The sequence below is a fragment of the Paralichthys olivaceus genome, chromosome 14 (assembly GCF_024713975.1).
Source record: "Paralichthys olivaceus isolate ysfri-2021 chromosome 14, ASM2471397v2, whole genome shotgun sequence".
Classification (NCBI taxonomy): Eukaryota; Metazoa; Chordata; class Actinopteri; order Pleuronectiformes; family Paralichthyidae; genus Paralichthys; species Paralichthys olivaceus.
In genome coordinates, this window is record NC_091106.1 from 11,746,560 (window position 1) to 11,766,946 (window position 20,387).

Below are 20,387 nucleotides of genomic sequence, written 5' to 3' on the forward strand. Positions count from 1 at the left end.
CAATGAATTGAATGAGTTCTTCCCAGACCCATTCCACACCCCTCCACCAACTTTCGTGGTAATCAGCCGTGCGGTTTTGTGAGAAATCCCGCTAACAAACAATCACGTAAACAGACGGGTAAAAACAATACCTCCTTGGCAGAGGCAATAACAGTGTTAAGTTATGGCTCTAACTTAATCATGTGTTATTATGCTTTATTTTCATATTGAGTGTCACTTTGTTCTCAACATGTCTCATTGAGTTTTACATCTATTCAGTGAGACAGTCTTGGCAGCTGCTGAGATCTCGACCGTTTTATCATTATTTAAGGTTTAGAAGGCTCCGCAATCCCAATAGTGTATTATTTAACCATACACACAGGCCCCGTGTTCTATACTGAGGTCAGAAGTCATTGCAGTGACATGATTAATGGCTCATCCTCTTTTTATAAATCACAGTTTAAGCACACTGTTCGTCACCTTCTGTTTTCTCTTCTTCACCCATCATTAAGGAGCACGTTCCCTTGAGTGATAGTACAGTGCAATCAGCACATTGTCCCGAGTCTCCTCAGTCAGCACATTGTTAGATGATGATGTTCAGGCTTCAGTGAATCCAGGCTTTTCGCTGCTTGAACTTGATAAATAAAATCAAAGTTATTTGCCACTGAGGCTCGGCAGAGATCTTTTACTTTATATATATATGTATTTTACAGTTAATGTGAAAAGAGTAACATGTACCTTCTGTGCTAACATTTAATAATACATTCTATTAATTAATCAAATCACTTGAAGCGGTACAATTGACATAAGGGCCATATTAAAAAAAGATAATTCTTGTCATTTTATTTAAGTCATGATTTTAATTGACAAGGAAAAAAAGTCATACATTTATAAGAATCTTGAAACAATCTCACAATATCCTGAGAAAGTATAAAAGCTCTCTGCATGAATATCACACAGATGTCACATAACTATTACCTCCAGGTCTGTGTGGTTCTTGAATAGACATACTTTCTTGCACAATCTTCTTCAAAGTCCTTATAATAATGAAAAGGTGGTACCAAAGAACTGAAAGATGAAGTATTAAGGTATTTGTGAAACGTATACTGAAATATAACTAAATAAGACACACAGCCTAAATATTGATTCTCATTATATAAACTTTATTATGGTAATATCACGACTTGATTCTTAAAATCTTTTATAATTTGTGTTTGTCAGTGTGTCATTTGCAGTGTTAAATTAAGACACTCTGTAGTGTTGTTGAATTAACTAGTGTTTATTCTAGTAAATATTAGTTTCTTTAGCTGATCCCAGACCTTTTTAGAAATGTGTGTGTCACTTTCGTCTTTTGTTATATCAAAGTTCACCTTAAATATCAGCCCAGTACCTAAAGTAATATATTCTGAATTAAATTAATGAATAATGTGAAACATGTGTCATAGTAATATGTCTTCAACGACAGAAGAGATTTTTCTCTCACCATTTTAAACGTTTCGTCTCATTTCCCTCATCGCACTCCTCTACTACATTATTCATAGTTCAGTTTCTGCTGCAGCCCTTTTGTTATTTTTGGGCTCAAACATGTTTTTGTCACCTATGCAGAGTTTTCCAGTCTCTTTGTCCTTTGACTAAATGAAACAAGTTATCAGTTTGGGACAAGAAAGGAATCGTTTTACAGTCTGTAATGAGAGAACATGATAGATTCCGTGCGTGCTGAAAGACACTTTATTTATTTACTTTCATGATAAAACACAGGAGGCAATAAATAAATCCCTGCTCCCGTTGTCACAGTGCTTCCTTACATCTGTCTCAGTCCACAGATAAAACGCTAACCAAATGATTAACGACAGGTCAGATATAATTCTTCATCTCTTGGACGTCTCAAACAGAGTTTTACGAAATAATCTTTTTACCACAAAAATGAAAAATAACATGGCAAACAAAAAAATGCTTGGTTGTAGAATGAGCCACCGCAGATTCATTTATTTTTAATTCCTCCACAAACACCGCTGTTGATCTCTCTGAAGCAATACCTGCTACACAAACATTATCAGTGTGGTTTTCTGACTTGTGTTCAGATTTGTTGGCAGTACAAGTCTAATTCTGACAGTTTGTGTTGTCTGGTGAACTCTCCCCTCCCCTCTCTTTCTTCTGTGATCTCGTTCCTATTTTTCGTGAGGTCTGCATTAATAATGAAAAGCCTCAGCTCTGGGAATAAAGCTGACCTACACTCAGTGACTCTTTTTCTTAAGTGCGTCCGATGGACAGTGGAGTTATATGCGAGTTGTTTTGAGGATAATTCATGTGTTCCTTTTGAGTCAGCACATTTTCCACAGTACATTTAGTATAAGTAGGATTGTGTCTTCATACTTCATAGACGTGGTCCTGTGTAGTCGCAGCTGTGAGGATACACAGCTCTTACAGAACATGACACACTTTTCAATGTGAGTTCAGCTCTGCACTTCACATGAATCCTCTCGGAGTCCAGCTATGGTGCAGCATGCCCAGTTTTTCAATTCCTTTCTCCAGCTTGTTATTTATAATAAAGAACTATTTCAGTTAAATACATTTGAGGTGTAGATAAGGAGGTGATTCATCCAGATTATATAGTTTACACTCTCAGTTTTAGTGTTGCATCGATAGCTTTGGTTTTATTGAGATGTCCTTTTGTTTCCCAGCAGACTGACGGTGAGTGAATTTTAGTTTGTTGTGCTCACAGCAGTAAAAGACAAATCAAAAAATCCGAGAGACAATGTCTGTTTTGTTGAAAAGGAAAAATCCTCAGAATCACCGTGAACAGTTTTCATTGGACTACTACTTTTTAATAAAGAAATACTGGTGATTGGTAACTGGTATTTCAAAGTATCCAGGAAACTGTTCCATAGAGGATTGTGCCTTGGGAACTTTTTCAATATTAGTAAACCACACATGTAAATCCTCTCCTTTTTGTCTGTTGATCGAATTATTGAATAATCAACTAATCAATAGAGCTCTTTAATTTAGGTAATAGTGAGAAATTCCAATTCCACTTTCTTTTCCACTGTGAGATAGGGCGTTTCTAAAGAGTTGTTTTAATTTCTTGGGCGATAAGTCATGGATCTAGATGAAAAATAAGAAATGTGTGGGGACTTATATGTATTAGTCTGCATGTTCAATTAAAAATCTGGATTAAGTGAAATGAAATGTGGTTTCATAAGGAGACAGAAAGTGAAGGTATGCACTGTTAGTTTCATCCTAGTTGATTTTCTTTTGAGATGTGTGTATATTTATATATGACATGTACATACTATGTACCACAAACTGTTCATAGTAATCAGTCCTGCTGTCATCACTCACATTCAAATAACTCTGATTTAAGGTTTAATATAATTCTGTAGGAAGGGACAGTTCTGCTTTCTTCTTTGTTTAACCAATTTACTATATAGAAGCTGGAAATTAAAGTTAATGAATCGTGTGTCACAGCAAACCATTTTCATTAAAAGCATCAAAGAATATTTTATAAGTATCAGAACAATAATACAAAAGGAGGTTACTTACAGCGCTCTCCAGTTTACCATCCCTGCCGGTCTGTGATCACTTTATGTCAAAGGTTACTAAAATGACTAGAGAGGGAAAACATGTCATGCTGGTGAGGCGTCTTTATGTGGACAGTTTGCTCACTGATGCAGGGAGAGACACTGTTTGACTGCTGAAGTTACAGGTTGTTTTTGCACATTATTACTTTATCATGTTGTTCGTGTAATAGAAGTTTTGCAACATTGTTAATCTACCCTGAGATGGCAATTCATTTTCATGTTAGGTATAGTTTTTCAGTATATATAATTTAGAATAATAAAATTCACACTAGAGCCAATACCCCAGCCAAGGCCCAATAGTTCCCTGAAAATAAATCAAGCTGCACCAAATTACACACACTTTTACATATCAGTTCCTTTAATATGCCAGATTTTTTTTTCTTCAAAATTCATGAATAATTCTGTGCGATATCAGGAATAATCTTGAAAAACAAACTAATATCCAAACCAACAAACAAACCGAAGTGAAAACATTGCTCCTTGTTGGAGGTATTAGGAAATTTACTATTTATCATTACTGGGCTCCTGCACAGTATGTCCTTACGTTTTGATTTATCAGTCTCTAAAGAAAGAGAAATGTACAGGCCACACAAGAAGCAGCATATATCAGGTTTAATGGATTAGATGGTGCAGCCACTTTTCTTGCTTTTGATCTTAAATAAAAAACCTGCCCTCCAATAGTCAAATTCATTCAGATTTTTAAAAAATACTGCAACAACATTATAATTTTCTCTGCTGTACAGTATAAATGAATAATGATGGAGGTCTCAGTTCCAATACAGTCATGTAGATGCACTGGTGTGAGTAAAATAACAAAAAACAGTAGCGCTGTAAGCATCTATAAGCATCTCTAAAAAATGCATGGTGCAGACCAAGCAGATTTTGAATGGAATATTTTGCAGATAATCATTACAAAACTTGACAAGGATATATACTGGAACCCATGGTCACCAGTAAAAGATAAGGCTTGTTTTTTGTGTTCCTTTTATTACTTTTTATTCCACAAATCAAATGGAAAGAAAACCCAACAACAAATTCATCCTGACAACTCTTTGTTGCCACACGCTGATGCTCAGTAGATTAATTGTGTTGTCGACCTCCACCGCATCCAAAAACTATTTAAAGCATTAAAGTGCTGGTGCATTTTGTCAGCACATTCCCTCATCGCTTTAAAAATACCCAGTGTAGTTTATTCCTCTGAGTTTGTCAAACTAAAAAGAAGAAAAAATGGACCATGTCCTGGAGCATACAATGATGTTTCGGTCACGTGTGTTTTGTTGAGAAAGTCTTTCACGTACGTTTTGAGGTTAGACAATAAAATTGGAGAGAGAGAGAGAGAGAGAGAGATGGAAAACTCCTCCAACTCTTCAGTCCAGTTGTCCATATTCTTGACTGGTCCCATTACTGTATGCATCCATCATACATTTTTCATGTTTTTGGCTGCTTTAGTACTAAGAAAATATTTGTCCACTTAATATAGTTTACATAATTGAAGTCAAGTCAGATTTATTTATATAGCACATTAAAAATAACAGGAGTTGAGCCAAAGTGCTTCATAAAAGTAAAAAAAACAGTAAAAGACACATAAGATCAGGTAAAAAGAAGTAATAAATAAATATAATTAAATATTGATAGAAGTTAATGGAATCGTAAAACAAAAACAGGCTGAATTATAAGTACGATTAAAAAGGCAGGACTTTGAATTCGATTTAAAACTAGAAATGCCACCCTGTGGTTGCATGTGTCCGCCAACCAGTGCAGTTTCAATCTGTTTTTTCCAGATACATATGAGGTCATCGAGACCTTTGACCATGAAATCGGTTCATGTTCAAGAGGCCAGAGACATGTTTTGTGAGGCCACCTTGACCTCATCAGCTCATCAGTTAATTTGTGAGTCTGAGGGAAAATTTGTGCCAATTTTGTGCCAAGTTCTTAAAATAGTGTGTCAGGAGGAACATTAGCCTTTGACTTCCAATTTTAACTTTTTTACCAAACTTGTATAAATTCCCTCAAGGCATTCTTGAGATATCGTGCGCCCAAGAGTGGGACGGAAGGACGGACAACCTGCAAACATAATGCCTCTGGCTACTGGCTGTAGCCGGTGCAGCAACAGAGAAATCTAGGTCTCCTTTAGTTTATTCGATGACAAAGGGGGACTAAAAGGATTTGTTTTGAGGATGGCCAGAGTAACCAACAGGGGTATAACATAGAACCAGGAGACATGTCATATAACAAGGGTCTAGGCCCTTAAGAGCTTTTTAAACAAGTAGTTATATTTTCATATCAATTCTGTATTTAACTGGTAACCAATGTAGGTTTGCCAGGACGGACGTTATATATCGTCAATTGCTTGTGGTTTGGAAGCATTGCAATCACTGTCTATGATATGCTTTATTTCCCAGGGGCACGGTGTGAAGTTAACATCAACGAGTGTGTTTCAAACCCATGCCAAAATAGTGGGAGATGTTTTGATGGAGCCAATCGATACCACTGCATGTGTCCTGATGGCTTCATTGGGCTCCACTGTGAGACTAACCTGGATGAATGTGTGTCAGCACCTTGTCTTCATGGAAGGTACAGATTTTTCTTTCCGTCATTTCAAATAGAAACACAGCAAATCGTGCAGAAATGGCCCAGAATCATTTTTAATTACACTCCCTGGCAGCGCAGCGAGCTGAGACATAATGTATGTCACACGTGCTAATGTGATGCACTCATAGGTTGTCTCAATTATAGTCATTACATCCTTTGAAGGGGAAACACATTCAGTCAAAAGATTACATCTCTCTCCGTACTAGAAAAGACCTGGATATACAAAGCCCCTTTAGTTCATTCTAAACAGTCACTGCCTATAATTTTTGATGGATCAGTACTGACCCCGTGTGTTTTGGCCCTTTTCAGCTGCGTGGATGGGATCAATTTGTTCTCCTGTGTGTGCGAGTCTGGATGGACTGGCAGCAGATGTGAAACAAACATCGACGTGAGTGGAGCCTGATTAATAGACCTGCTGTGTGTTCAAGAGCAATGTCAAAAGAATTTAGTCAACTTTGTGTGGCCTTTGGTTTCACCGACTCCATTGATTTTCCCACAAGACAAGTCATTTGATCCACCAGGATCATGTAAGCATTGTACAAACACCTGATTAAAAGAAATTGCTTCGTCTAATGTCTAATTGATTCAAACCACAGCTCGAGCTGGACTCTAGAGATAAAACACAGAGTTGCTTACAAGGTCCCTGAATGGAAATTCAGATCATCTGCTTTTTAACTGCTAACAATCCATCTTAAACTGAGAATTTAATGTTTTCTTAAGACACCAATTTTATGGTTATATCTGTCAAAATATGTATTATTATTGAAACAGTGCCTCATTCTTTGTAAATGATTGATGTGTTTTCATTACCAGGAGTGTGCTTCCAGGCCCTGTTTGAATGGAGGCTCGTGCGTGGATCTCACTGATAAGTACGCATGCTTCTGTCAGGATGGTTACACAGGGAAAACCTGTGAGATCGATGTCGACGTCTGCAAAGAGGCCGCTGATAATGTCTCATTGTGTTTCAATGGAGCCACCTGCGTCGACCGCGAAGGATCAAACTTTACATGCAGGTGAGTTGGTCCGCAATTAGAAATATTTGTTTTGATGTAATGACACTGACATATTGTCCCTGAATGACATGAACGATAACTCATAAATCACTCATATATCCCTCATGACATGATGAATCAACATAGCCTGGATTTTATGGGTTTATGTGAATCAAGAAGAGGAACAAGCTGCTATGATTCCAGATTGTTGAGTGATGAACACAATCTCAGCTTTTACCCCGTTTAAATGGTCTTATCATCTATTTTTTTATGCGTTTCCTACCATGTAGGTTGGAATTTTTTTGTATTAATGTTGAACTGAGAAATTCAGTAAACCTCCTATTTATTCTACTGCTTGTACACAACATGCTGATCTACTCACCTCTATGGGTGCACGCTTGACCTAGTTTTGACACAAAGCCTATCTTTTTCATATCTAGTTATCTCGGCACATCTGCCTGTCCTTTCACATCACTGCTCCCTTACTTTTAAGGTTACAGTGTCTAGACGTTGTATTAACCCCTCTGAAACCTGCGTTAGCGATCATATTGACTCATCTACCACTTATGCACTTGCTGAGCATCTGGAGTCTGTTGTAAACACCACTGCAATAACAGGTTCACTGGAAATTATAATCTCTCCCCTTGCGATCGAGACTCTTAATGTCGAAAACAAAAATTCAGGAAACTTGAACACAAAAGGAGAAAAATCAGAAAAAACTTTTTGGCTTGTGCTGTTTAATTGCCTGCTATTCTTGCTGCTAGAAACTCATTTCTCTCGTTGGATGCATTCAAATTGCCCAAAATTTCTCTTGGACACCGTCATCAAACCATCTTGTATAAGTATAGTGCAATATATAGATATGATATGAATATTTTCAATGAATATGACATTCATTGAAAAACAGAGACAAAAAAACAATTATACGATAAAACACAATTAAAGAGCTGACCAGTTATGTTGAGGTAAAAGTGCATTTAAAAAATAAAAAAAAACATGTTTATGTGATCCCATTCCTTAATTTATGGAGTTTCCTGTCCTCACTATTACTATAAATAATAAACAGCTCCCTCACTAGTGGAATTATACCTTTAACTATTAAAACACTATTAAGACAGGCCACTCCTGAAAAAGCTTAACATGAACCCTGATTTGATCAGCAACTATAGACCCGTTACAAATCTGCCATTACCTTCTAAACTCTGTGTAAAAAAAAAAATAGTGGCTCAGCAACTCATAGATCACCTTCTATCCGATAATCAGTTTGAAACCTCATCAATCCAGCTTCAGAAACTTCCACTGCACAAAAACTGCTTAGACAAAAGTTGTAAATGATTTATGAATTGATTCAGACCAACCTTTGCCTCAATACTTGTGCTCTGAGACCTCAGTACTGCTTTCAATACAATTGATCAGCACATACTATTAGACTACCTATAAAGTTATACTGGTCCTACTTACACTGCACTTTGTTCTACACAGCCAGTGTTCATCGGATCATGCTAAGGTCAGTTATGGTGTGCCACAAGGATCTGTGCTTGGTCCTATTCTTTTTTCTTTTTTAATTTACATTCCTTTGCAGATGTATTATTAATTAATTAATTAATTAATAAAATGACTATAATATAAGATATGTAAAGCTGATTATCAAATGTGCAGTGGAAAGTAAATTATACATATAATGTATTTTAGTCATTTTATTATATCTTAAAATCTGCAAAAAAGGGGTTTCATTAGTTGTTCCATTACTCTATATTAATGTAATAAATATACAGATGGCAATTAGAGGGTAGTATATTTGAAAAATGAAGTTATAATCGATCACTATATAGCAGCTTCCAGTGATCAATTTGACCTGGACAGATGTGATCACTGTATGCGATTTAGGTGAGCCAGAATAAATGTCGATCCCCATTCTTCCCCATCTGCATGCCGAAGTGTCCTTGGCCAAGATGCTGAACCTTTAATTGCCCCTCATATAACAAAATAAGTGCTGCCAATATATGCCCTGTATGAATGTGTGTGTGAATGGGTGAATGGCAAACTGTGCTGTAAAGCCCTCTGAGTGGTCATCAAGACTAGAAAAGCTCCACATAAATGTGTGTAAATAAATATATTCAAGAATATTTCAAAGTCTTTGACAGCTGAAAAAGGTTTTGCTGTTCCAGGAATTCTTCAAGTCTCCAATTAGACTCATTGTTTAGCGACAATGCAGTGTAGGCCTTGATCTGTGAACTTTACAGTCACAGTCCTCTGGTGGGTTGCCAGTGAGTCATTACTTTTTAATTGTTGACATGTTCTCCCCTGAGTGATGAAGTGTGTCTGAAAACAAGGTGAATGTGTTAGGAGTGTGCAGGTTTGACACAGTAGCTCCCTGTATACCTTTAAGTTAATTCCAGTGTCAAACCTTGTGCTGCTGTATGCTGATTTAAAGGATCCTAGTCTACAACTCCAAACAAGATGCTCCTCTTCATACTGTTATATATTGGTGCACAGGACTGACTCAGCTCACTGCTTTTTATAAGGAGGAAATTTAAATTGTTTACTGTAGATACATGTGCTCACCAATGACAGAGTATTATACATGCACTGCAGTACTGCTGATCTGCAGCTGGGTGATTGTGCATTGTTTGATTATATCTCTCTTAATTTAAATAACATTTGTATATAGACTTAAAATTGTTGCACTATTAACCAGTGTTTGGCCTCTTTGTTTAAAGAGTGAGTCATAGATGGACATTCAACATTTCCCAGTCTATTGCTGTGTCAACACTTTTCTGATTAAAAAGATAAACATACAATACCAGACATCATGACAACAAGATTAGCTGTTGTACATTGTTAGTCCATCAACTGTCAGTTAAACGATTTGTTGGTGAATGACAAAAAGTTCAATTTTTATTTAGATTTACAACTGTATTAGCAGATTTTTTAAAGCCTGCCGCACCCTAGATCAGCTATAGGTCAGATGCAGCTCTCCTAATGACTGTAGGGGAGTTTCCCATTTGAGGCTGGTCTAAAGAGATTATCTTGCCAAATGATCCTATGTTGTGAGGGTTCACAGACAATCGTATGAGTGGACGTTAATATCAGACAAGGTTAATATTTAGGATTCCAAAATTCTGTGTATGAAAGGAACAGTGTTTGGACAAGCAGAAATTCGCAATAGCCAATGAGAGGGAGCTGATTGGCAATCATCACCAATGGGATATTGTATATTTGTGTTCGGAACCAAACAATGACTGCGAGTTTAAAGTTTCCATGAGTTCCTCAGTCTCTCGAATCGCCACTCTGGTCAGAAACAAATCTTATGTCTGTAGTCTGCCTGGTTTTTTATATCTCTAGTGATTTGTGCACTTTGAGTGGTCATCAAGACTAGGGTCTGCACTGTGTTTACCTGTGGGTTTTATGCATTAATCCATTCAGTTTTATACTCCCCTCAAATAAGGTTTCAAGTTTATCATCTTACTTCATCTATCATCTTTTCATGTTGTATGTCACTTATTAGCAGTAATGTCATTAACACATACAGGTCCATATTGACCCAGTTTAACCATAGATGAAATGATCCGGGCCCTTAGTTGGAGAGCAGTGCATTGGCAGCATCATCTATTAAGAGCAGTGTTTTGTCGGAACTTCTGAGTGTCAGGTGCTGTGAAAATGTTCCGTTAATGCCAGAACCCCAAAGTACTTCAGCGCGGATGTGTCACTGTTGATTTGAGGATTTATTAGAATGTTTATCTGGCGAACAGATAAGCAGCTAACAAAGACAGGATTATTATAAAAGCAAATCATACCGTTCTTCACATTTCTTGTTGATGGAAAATACATAGTTGAATACAGCAGAAAGTGGGCCACTGTATTTACTAAAGCTGAATAAAGAATGGAAGAAACTGGATAATAAAGGTTGTTAAAGTTAGTTGGTATAAATTCAAATTCAAGTCAGTAAGAAAGAAGGAAATATATATACAATTTGATGGGAGAAGAACCAGCTGACAAAAAAAGTCACTGCACTTTTTGATAAATAATGAAAACAAGCGGTCTTTGGATGCAGTGTGTCAGACCCACACAAAGGTATAGTGACAGCACTGTGACACAACCTCACAGTTGTAAAGCATGATGTGTTTTCTTCAGCTGTCCACCAGGTTTCATGGGAGATTTCTGTGAAGTGGATGTTAACGAATGTTGCTCGGCTCCCTGCCACAACGGTGCCATTTGCCAAGATCTTATTAATAGCTACGTGTGCCACTGCAGGTCAGGTGAGTGACTCAGACATCCTGTGAGTTCCTTAATTCACTTTGAAATGAGGCAACCGTTCACAAGACCTATTACAGGAAGCCTTTGTTGCCCATGAATAAGATCACAAAAACATGGCCTAGATGGAAAGACATTATTTTTTGAAGTGCTTTAGTTTCTTACTGTGCCTCAGATGTGGTGCAGTACAGTTTACCATATTGTAATACTCACAGAACGCTCATATTGGATCGAAAGGGGCCAAATAAAATGTTAGATAAAGGTTAGCATAATGCCTACATAGCTGCTGTGCCTCAAAGCCATTCAAAAGTCATCTTCTTTTCTCTGGGGATAAATTTGTGGTCATACAGTACTAAAAAAGTGATAAAAAGACGATACTGCCCAGGCTCATTAAAATGTATGCGGCATCTTACTCTTTAGTGAAAGCCTTTTCTTGTCTGTGTATGTGTGTGAACCCAAAAAGAAGCAAATCAATGTAGGAGAATCTGATTGATATTCACTTCAGAGGGTGGAAGTGGGAGAGCCTGGGCTCACCACGGCGCTCTGTGGGCTTTTGTTCCTGGCAGGTTGGACAGGCCTTCACTGTGAGGATGACATTAATGAGTGCCTTCCACAGCCCTGCAACCAGGGGATATGCATTCAGAATGATCCAGGCTATGGCTACACCTGTTTCTGTCGTCCTGGATTTGTGGTGAGGCTTCCCACCTTATTCCCCTTCTCCCATCTTTTTTTCTCTCTCTCTCGAATTAACCTTTAGCCTTTTGAACTCTCAAGTCCGCTAATTGCAATAAATATTCTACTTTGTTAAAAATAACGGATTTCCTCTTACAAATGGACTAATCCTGACATCTTTTCTAGGTTATGTTTTGCTACTACTATTCCTTTTTTAATCATCCGGATTTAAATAACCAGTTTAAGAAGCGCATTTTCATCACATCACATGTATTTGTTAGATAATGTCACGCCCCCTACAAACTTAAATATTTAAGCTGCAGACGTTATATCGCACTTAGCATCTCATTGCTTGGTTACACGTCTGACGTCTGTTTATTTTACATACACAGGGGAAGAACTGTGAGCACAACTATGATGATTGCCTGTCGAATCCGTGTCCGGACGCATTTGCCTGTGTAGATGGCATCAACAAGGTCAGCTGCCTGCCTCCTGTTACTGATGCTGTTCCCGTGGTGACTGTAGTCAAGAACATCACACGCAGCTCCACACCTAAAGTGCCAACGCCGACACTTGGCCCGGCACCAGCAGCTGAGCAAAGCACAGGTATGGACCAGTCTGTGCATGCATATATGTACTTGTAATGGTACGCAGTAACTAAGTACATTTACCCAATACCTTTTGAGGTACTTGAGTATATCAATTTTATGCTACTTCATTTTATAAGTTGTAATTACTGGTCATGTTTCAGGTTAATATTTCACGTAAAAAAAAAAACCAACAAGCATAAAATACAATAAACTACTATTAATCCTTTGGACCCTTTTTGGCTTGTGACACCTTATAAAGCAGAGGCCCCACGTTTCCAGTGTCTATGTTAGCAGTTCCACCAATGAGACTTTATATCCTCTCATAACTTTTAAAGAAATATTATTATGGTCGAATAAGTAAAATCCTCCATTATTTCACAGATATGATATTTAGAAAAATAAAATACATATTTATATAGGAGAGCTTCTTGGGATGGTCCTGATCCCAATGGTTGTGTACTACTGCACTAAACTAATGTATGTTATATAGATAAACTAGCTCCATCTCAACCAATGTCAACATAATGCTGTTTACACATTGTTAAAGCTGTATAAAAATATAATATAATATAGTAACTAACTAGGCTAACCCCATATCTCGCCATGTTAAAGAAAGGGAAAAGAGAATCCCTGATCACCTTCAAAATTCAATGAATTCTTATATATGTTATCAGCCTTCAGCAGAATTTCATAGAGATCGATTTTGTTGTTTAGTTCTGCACAACCTCCATGGCAAAGGTAATAATGACACAACACTGATATGAGTCATTTTCACCTTGGAGGGAGTTGTTATTTTTTAGGTCATTTGTAAGTATTTTTATTTTCTTTATAGTATTTCTTTAAGTATGATCGTCAGTGCAGAACTTTTACTTGTGATGAAGTATTTTTATTTTCTCCCCTGAAGCTTTACATTTGTCCGTGAGGAAAAGAGAAAAGAGAAAAGTAATTATCAGATATAAAAGCAATTTAGCTTCTAATTGTTAAAGTTACATGTTACATGTAATTAAATGAAACCTAGTGACTCATGGTTTCTGGAGAAGGAATCATTTTAATTGACAATTAATTTGCTAAGAAGAATAACACACTTACTAACTTACTGATAAATCTGCTCAAGTACAGCAGAGGGTCATGCTGAATATATATTTCTCAATCTAGTCTCAGCTCCCGTTAGTGTGCTATTACTTCCATTAACAACACGTGTGCAAGACAATGACATTAAATGATTAAAACGTATGACTAGTTAAACCAATCCATATTTTTATTCTTTTGACAAATTACAAACCCACCCTTCCCTTCTTCCCACCAAACAGTTTTGATTGCCAGTGTCGATTGAGACAAGCCTCCCACTGAGCTAAATCTCCAAATGTGATTTTTAGACCCTTTGGAACGGAGCAGGTGATGATATATTAGGTTTGATTGAGAGTTTGTCATAGTTTGTGCAGCTGCAGCGGCAAAAAAAAACCCAACTAGATTCTTATTGCACACTAGACTGCAACAGTGATTTCAAGGAGTAATAGGTCCAATCATTATTTGGGGCTGTATCCATTAACACTCAAACAGCAGACATGGGATAGAATATGTTACACGTCGCTGGTATTGGATTCAGTCGTCTTATGTGAGAGGAGGAATTCAGAGCGCTGGGCACATTGTTACTCCTCGACAGATGAGGTCTACCTTTGAAACTGTTCACGGAGCTGTAAAACAGACCTATTGAACACAGACAAGCTTGAACCAATTCAGTGCGACACTCTGAAAATCACTGTGGGCCAAACATAATGGAGTCCTCCCCGTCTGCCACCTGATCCAGCCCCTCGTCCGGCGAGTGTTGCATTGCCGTGGTGAAGGTTAAATGTACACACACACACACACAAGGCCCCGGCGATAAGAAAACAAACAATTTACAAAGCGATGTACGAGCCGAAGCGTCTCTTTACTCTTCCACACACAAGTGCATAATCAAAATAAATAAGTTTTTAAAGGAAGAGGACCCAGAAACTGGTGGGTTTATCTAACTAGGTCACCATCTAAACACATGCAGTGCCCTTGGTGCTGCTTGAAATAGACTCAGACAGTGCTCCTTTAAACCCAAGACTGCTCCGCAAAACATTTGAAATACAGCAAGTCAATGGGAATTTAAACATAGGGGAGGTAGTTAATACGCTGCGCTGACAGTAGAGGATAACATTTCTGAATAGAATGTGTGAATATGGTCAGAAACTTGACTTCCTATCTTAATTTTGACGTTGAAAAAAGCCATTTCAGCTCTGTTCGCTTACACTCCACAGACGGAGGCGATAGTCTTCTGGGTTTCTTTTTTTTTTTTTTTTTCATCACTGTACATGCAATGCTGAGCTCCACAGTATTTTAGCTCGACAATGTGAGAGCTGATGGGAATCTAGAGAGCACAGGGCTGGTGGAGGGAGGCTTACCGCAGCTAAGCCATGATTAGGTTGACTCTCCTTGGAGTGATCACTGCGGCGCAGGTGAGGCTGTTATCTTTCGCCGCCATGTGCAGCGGAAATGAAATTACTTAAGCGCCTCAAAAAATCTGCTTGATGAGGGGGAAGTTAGCCCGGGGGGTCGCTCCAAACATGCAGTACCTGTTTTAGGATCAGTCACCTTGTGAACCTCCACGTGCGTGACATGCATTTGCTCTGTTTAGCACTAGTTTATGTTAGCATGCTTCTTTTTTTTTTTTTTTTTTTTTTTTTTACACATATACAGTGTGTTTATAATTGAGATGGCAGTGCCTCATTAGTGCGCCTGTAACAATTTTGATATATTCCGTGACACAACTTTGCCAGTGACTCATAATGGAATTTGCATGATGTGCACGGTCATGCATATTCATGAGACGGAGGCTGTGTAAGATGAAAAACGTCGAGTCTAAATTTGTCATTTGCTGCTGCTGGTTTATGCGGCCTGTATGATTCAGTGAGGTGGCTGTCAGTGTGTTTGGAGTAAATTCATCAGTTATTTTTAAAACCAGACAACAAAGATATAATTAGAAGAAAGTCATATTTAGGATTTGATTCCTCTGTGTGTCTCAGCAGCTTAATAATATCTCACCAAATCTTACTACGCTACACAACTTCAAGTATGAGACATTTTTCAGTCAGTTTGGAAACACTGAAGGACCTTTTGCCTTCCCCCCCGGGGGCTCTGACATCGTAAGGGTCCAAGAATGATCCTCGGTAGTATTTTATCTCTGTCCTGTGACAAGTTCAATCAGTCAGTCTATTACCGTACCCGATAAATCAGGCACCAAACAGGACGTACACCCTGGCTTCTTTTTAATAAATGGGACAGTAAGTCTATATCAATTAAATCCCACCTTCCCAAAGACTATCCTGATATTAATTGATTGCAAGTTCAAGTTTCTCGAAATGTATTTTTTCCAGCGGAATACCCCGCGCTCTAACCTGCCTGACACCTCCACGCAGTCTGTGCAGCAACATTGCGTCCACCTCATGACATTACATTAAATATGACTCACATCAATTTTCTCAGCTCTTTTATGGACATGTATTAAAAGTAATTATATTTGATCTGAAAGATTTATATCAGGAAATATTCCCACTGAGACGACGTTTTCTTTCTAATTGAACCCAGAACAGCTTTTTAACAGAGAGCGGTCGTGACAAACTCCTGGGTCAGCATTTTGTTAAAAGTGAAAACTAGAGTGGCGTATCCCCCCCAAGGCAAAACATTAAAAATTCACTAGATTTGGATTTTTGTTTGGATCTGCACCAGATTGCAAACACTAATAAACATGACTGATTTTCTGAATTTCTGGATCAGTACCTAAATGTAACTGGTTCTTCCCTGACACATGCTGCATCCTTCCACCAAGTTTCATTGTTATCTGTCCGGTTGTTCTGGGGTGATCCCGTTAACCAATGAACGCAGACGAAAGCATAACCTCCGTGGTGTGGGTATTAATATGATTGATGATTGATAATGATTCTGTGCATAACAACAGATACTGAAAATCAAAAAAAATGTAATCAAGATACTGTTTATATTTGATGCATATACAATTTAGATTCAGTCTGACTAGTTACCAGAGAGGTGTGGGTGAAAAATGTGGTGCGAGAATATAAGTTAGTGGTAAAAACAGGAGACCTTTGAAGGAGAGACTGAAGCTAACTGCTAATGAGGCATGATACTGCCTCCTGGCAGCAGCCTCAGACTGCATCATAGTCTACATCAGACTAAACAAGGCTTTAAAATTAATGAATAGCTTTGTCTCTGAGGGGTAATTTTCCATCATCAGCATTGGCAAACCCCATTGTCAGGAGTGAAGCACAAGACAGCGCAGCATTGTTGCAGTGTGCATTTATCCTCATTAATTCACAGATCACAGTGGGTCTGCACCTGATAATTCTTCGGAGTATTTTTTCCTTGGGATTTTCCTCAGGGTATTGGTCGTATTGCTCCCTGGAGAATGGGGGGGGGGTATTTAGGTTAGCTTGTTTGCCAAATGCGCTGAGGGTCCCTCTGTCAGATCAGAAGGGGGTCTGGCCTATTAGGACTTGACGTGTAACAAATATTGATAAAGGTCTCACTCCCAGCTTCCCGATTAATCACGGCAGCAACTTTAAAGGAGCTTCGCTGATTTCTCTAGTGCAATAATGTTTTTTTTCTTCTTCTTCTTTTCCGGCTAAGAACAAAGACAGGTGCATCAAGGAATGCTTTTCATTTTAACAAGCAATCCAGTTTGACTTCCATGCAACAAATTACACTACTTCCCTCAAATGAGAAATATATTGAGCATGAGCACCCCTAATGCTCGCCTTCAATTGCAGCCTGAGTCAGTCTTTTAAGTTCGTCTGCGTCACCACCCCCAATAAGCTGGCGGGCGGTGGAACTTTTTACTGAAATACCACATAATTGCCCATTCTCATGGTTGATCTGAGCCAAGTTATTCCACTATAAAATGAGGCATGTAATAAACTTGTACGAATAGTTTCATTTCAACCAAGACGCCTAATGTAGTGTCATTTGCATGCCTCGAAGCTTTCTGGCAAATAAGACTATTTACAGTATGACTGTACAGTGAGGAACAGAGAAAACTATGATGCACTTAAAGCCCTCTCTCTCGCTCCACTTTTTTTGCACACAATAAATCTCTCTCCTCTTTGCTCTAGTCGATTTAAGCTGCATTCCATCTATGTTGCCATGGTTATTTGATGGATGCAAGGTCACATTTACGTTTTATACAGCAACAAACATGAGTGTGTGCAACTGCGAGAGTTACAAGATCGGAAAGTCCGAGCATCTGCCCTGCTGAGGTGTCCTTAGCCCAACTCTGAATCTTTAACAATTCTGAGGGTGCTGCCCTGTATCTGGCTCTCTGCACCGACTTCCCTGTGGAGGAAGTGAGTGAAAGGTTGAATTCTTTCTTTCAGGGATCAATAAAGAATCTCAGCAGAATTTATAGTTAAGATACATAAACTGCAGACACACTTTTTGTTTACCCAGCCCCTTTATTTCTGCTGTCTCTATATTTTTTCTTATTTCCCAGATTCGAGCTACGTTCAGTACTTTGGGAATTCGTATCTTGAGTTCGAGAGTGTCGACCTCAGCGCCCTCAACAACATTATTGTGAGATTCCACACCCAGGCGGCCCAGGGAACTGTGTTCCATGTGGACCAAGGACCTGCTAATGGTGACTTCTTCTTCATGAAACTCTTCATCTCGGATGGTGTCCTACAGGTAAAGCTCCGGTGGTGTAGTTATTATGCACGATAGTTTGTGAGGTTTTTAGTGTCTACATTGATCAAATAATGTGTTTGCCTGTGACGTTCAGCTGCTGCGTGAGTTGTGAACGTGGTCTGAAATGTTTCAGTACGCCTTCTGCTGTCATGAAGAGGAGGCGGTCACAAAGATCAGCACACTGGAACGTGTTGATGACGGCCTGGTTCACATTGTTAACATCAGGTTAGTTCTTTTTTACTTATTCATGTTCAGATTTGTTAAGTAGTAAAGAAAAAAAAATTCTAAATGTAATTTAATTTTTCAGCTTTTAATCTACAAGTGTATTAACAGAGACATCGATTCAGATGCAGTGTTAAATATCTGCTTCTGGCAATAATACATTTTCTATTAAGAAGAAAGAGAAATGTTCACAGTGATAAATGTCTTACAGTAGTTCTTAATAATATACACATTGTGTTCAAATACTGTTCTCACCTCAGGTAATACTCAATCGATCTTCTTCTTAGCCGCTCATTTCTGTGGAAGAATTTTCTGCGACAGATAGTTGTCAGGAATGAGCAGAGTGAGATTTTTAGATTTTATAACAAATGGGCTTACATTCTAAAGAACTAAAACAAATGGCAGAATGTGCCTGTTAAAATGCATTAGTGATCACCGACCATGTTTTATTGGCTGTTCCAAAGTCTTCATTTGCAGTTTTTCATTACAAAAAGATTAACAAGCAAGAGCCTGAGCACAAAATCAATGTTTAAATGATTTAAAGTGAGGCTGTGGCCCCCTTTAGTTATATTGTTCCTCGGGCCCGTGTGCAATCTCGCTGCCAGCCCTTCCCATTATATTCTGACATGAGAGGGATTGTGGTTTAGTTTTGAGACACAAAGTGTATTATGTATGAGCTGGAAGCTGGAACAAAGCGACTAATGTTCTGCTCATATCAAATCAGTTTACTTTGCATTTAGGGAAAGAGTGCAGAGACTTTTTAGCAGTGCATCCTTTTAGCCAGATGTTCTGTGGGGGGCAAAGATAATACATTTAGTTTGTTGTTTTAAACTAGTTGTAAAGGCAGAGATAGAATTAAGCGACAGATATGAGGTTTCTGAGGATGACATTTTAACAGACAAAAGTAGATACATGATAAGAACGTGCCAAAGCTTACTGGGAAGGTTGCATGCTCCTTGGCAGAAAGCTACGCTGCCCTAAATATGCAAGTGCATCCAGAACATCCAATCGCGCTTCAGGGGCTACAAGGCTCCACCCCTGTTTTTTTTTTTTCATTATTATTATTTCCTACAAGAAAAATACTGCAGCAGTATAAATCAATCATAATGTTCTGTACCAACCCCTTGGAGACATTGCAAGAAAAAGAGCTGTCATAACTAGAGGGTTGGGAGTGTGGAAAAATGGTTTCTAGTGTCACAAAGCAAATTCTTCGTAATTGTCTGATGGCCGAGTCCGTCCATCTTTGTCTGATTTGACCCAGAGCTACAACACCATGGCCATCCTCAACGTCACCGCCTAACTCATTATAGACTTTTAATATATCTTCCCGTCAAAGACGCTTTTCAATATGTTAAATAGAAACCCAGTGGGGCTGACTTCTCAAGGACAGTGAGCACAGTGCCCTCTGGCTGCCGGCCAGGCCGCTCTGGCAGGCTGCTTCTAAATTAACCGCTTCTCCACGGCCGGCTCTAGAGGAAGGACTTATGCAGCTAGGAGTTAGTGCCCCGAGTATTTAGCCGGCATATGCAACAGCCTGCAAAGTACAGGCTTAACAAATCAGACTTGATTGCTTCACGGACCTTCTAACTTCCACTCTGGGAACAAGGGGTATCAGGAGACACTGGAGAAGGAGACTGTGCATCTGTGGCCCAAGTGCCCTCCAGCTGCACATGGTTAGTCCAAAATCTGCACTTAGGTAATTATCTGCTCCCCTGTTGTTTCAAAACGGACAATTGGTTTTTTGAAATCCATGAATGGCTGTGGGGTGGGTCCAAAATAGTTGTGACAAG

At 38.6% G+C, this 20,387-nt stretch overlaps 1 protein-coding gene across 3 annotated transcripts in view; it reads left to right on the forward strand.

The window, feature by feature from the left end:
- The window catches only part of eys (eyes shut homolog), a 188,816-nt gene that overhangs the window by 111,187 nt on the left and 57,242 nt on the right, over positions 1-20,387 (forward strand). For all 3 annotated transcript variants that reach the window (XM_069538391.1, XM_020092694.2, XM_020092703.2), the window contains 8 exons: positions 5,960-6,131; positions 6,459-6,537; positions 6,963-7,162; positions 11,276-11,400; positions 11,962-12,086; positions 12,460-12,673; positions 18,185-18,375; positions 18,509-18,600. In XM_069538391.1, the coding sequence (XP_069394492.1) occupies positions 5,960-6,131; positions 6,459-6,537; positions 6,963-7,162; positions 11,276-11,400; positions 11,962-12,086; positions 12,460-12,673; positions 18,185-18,375; positions 18,509-18,600 (1,198 nt within the window). The remainder of the gene's footprint in view (positions 1-5,959; positions 6,132-6,458; positions 6,538-6,962; positions 7,163-11,275; positions 11,401-11,961; positions 12,087-12,459; positions 12,674-18,184; positions 18,376-18,508; positions 18,601-20,387) is intronic.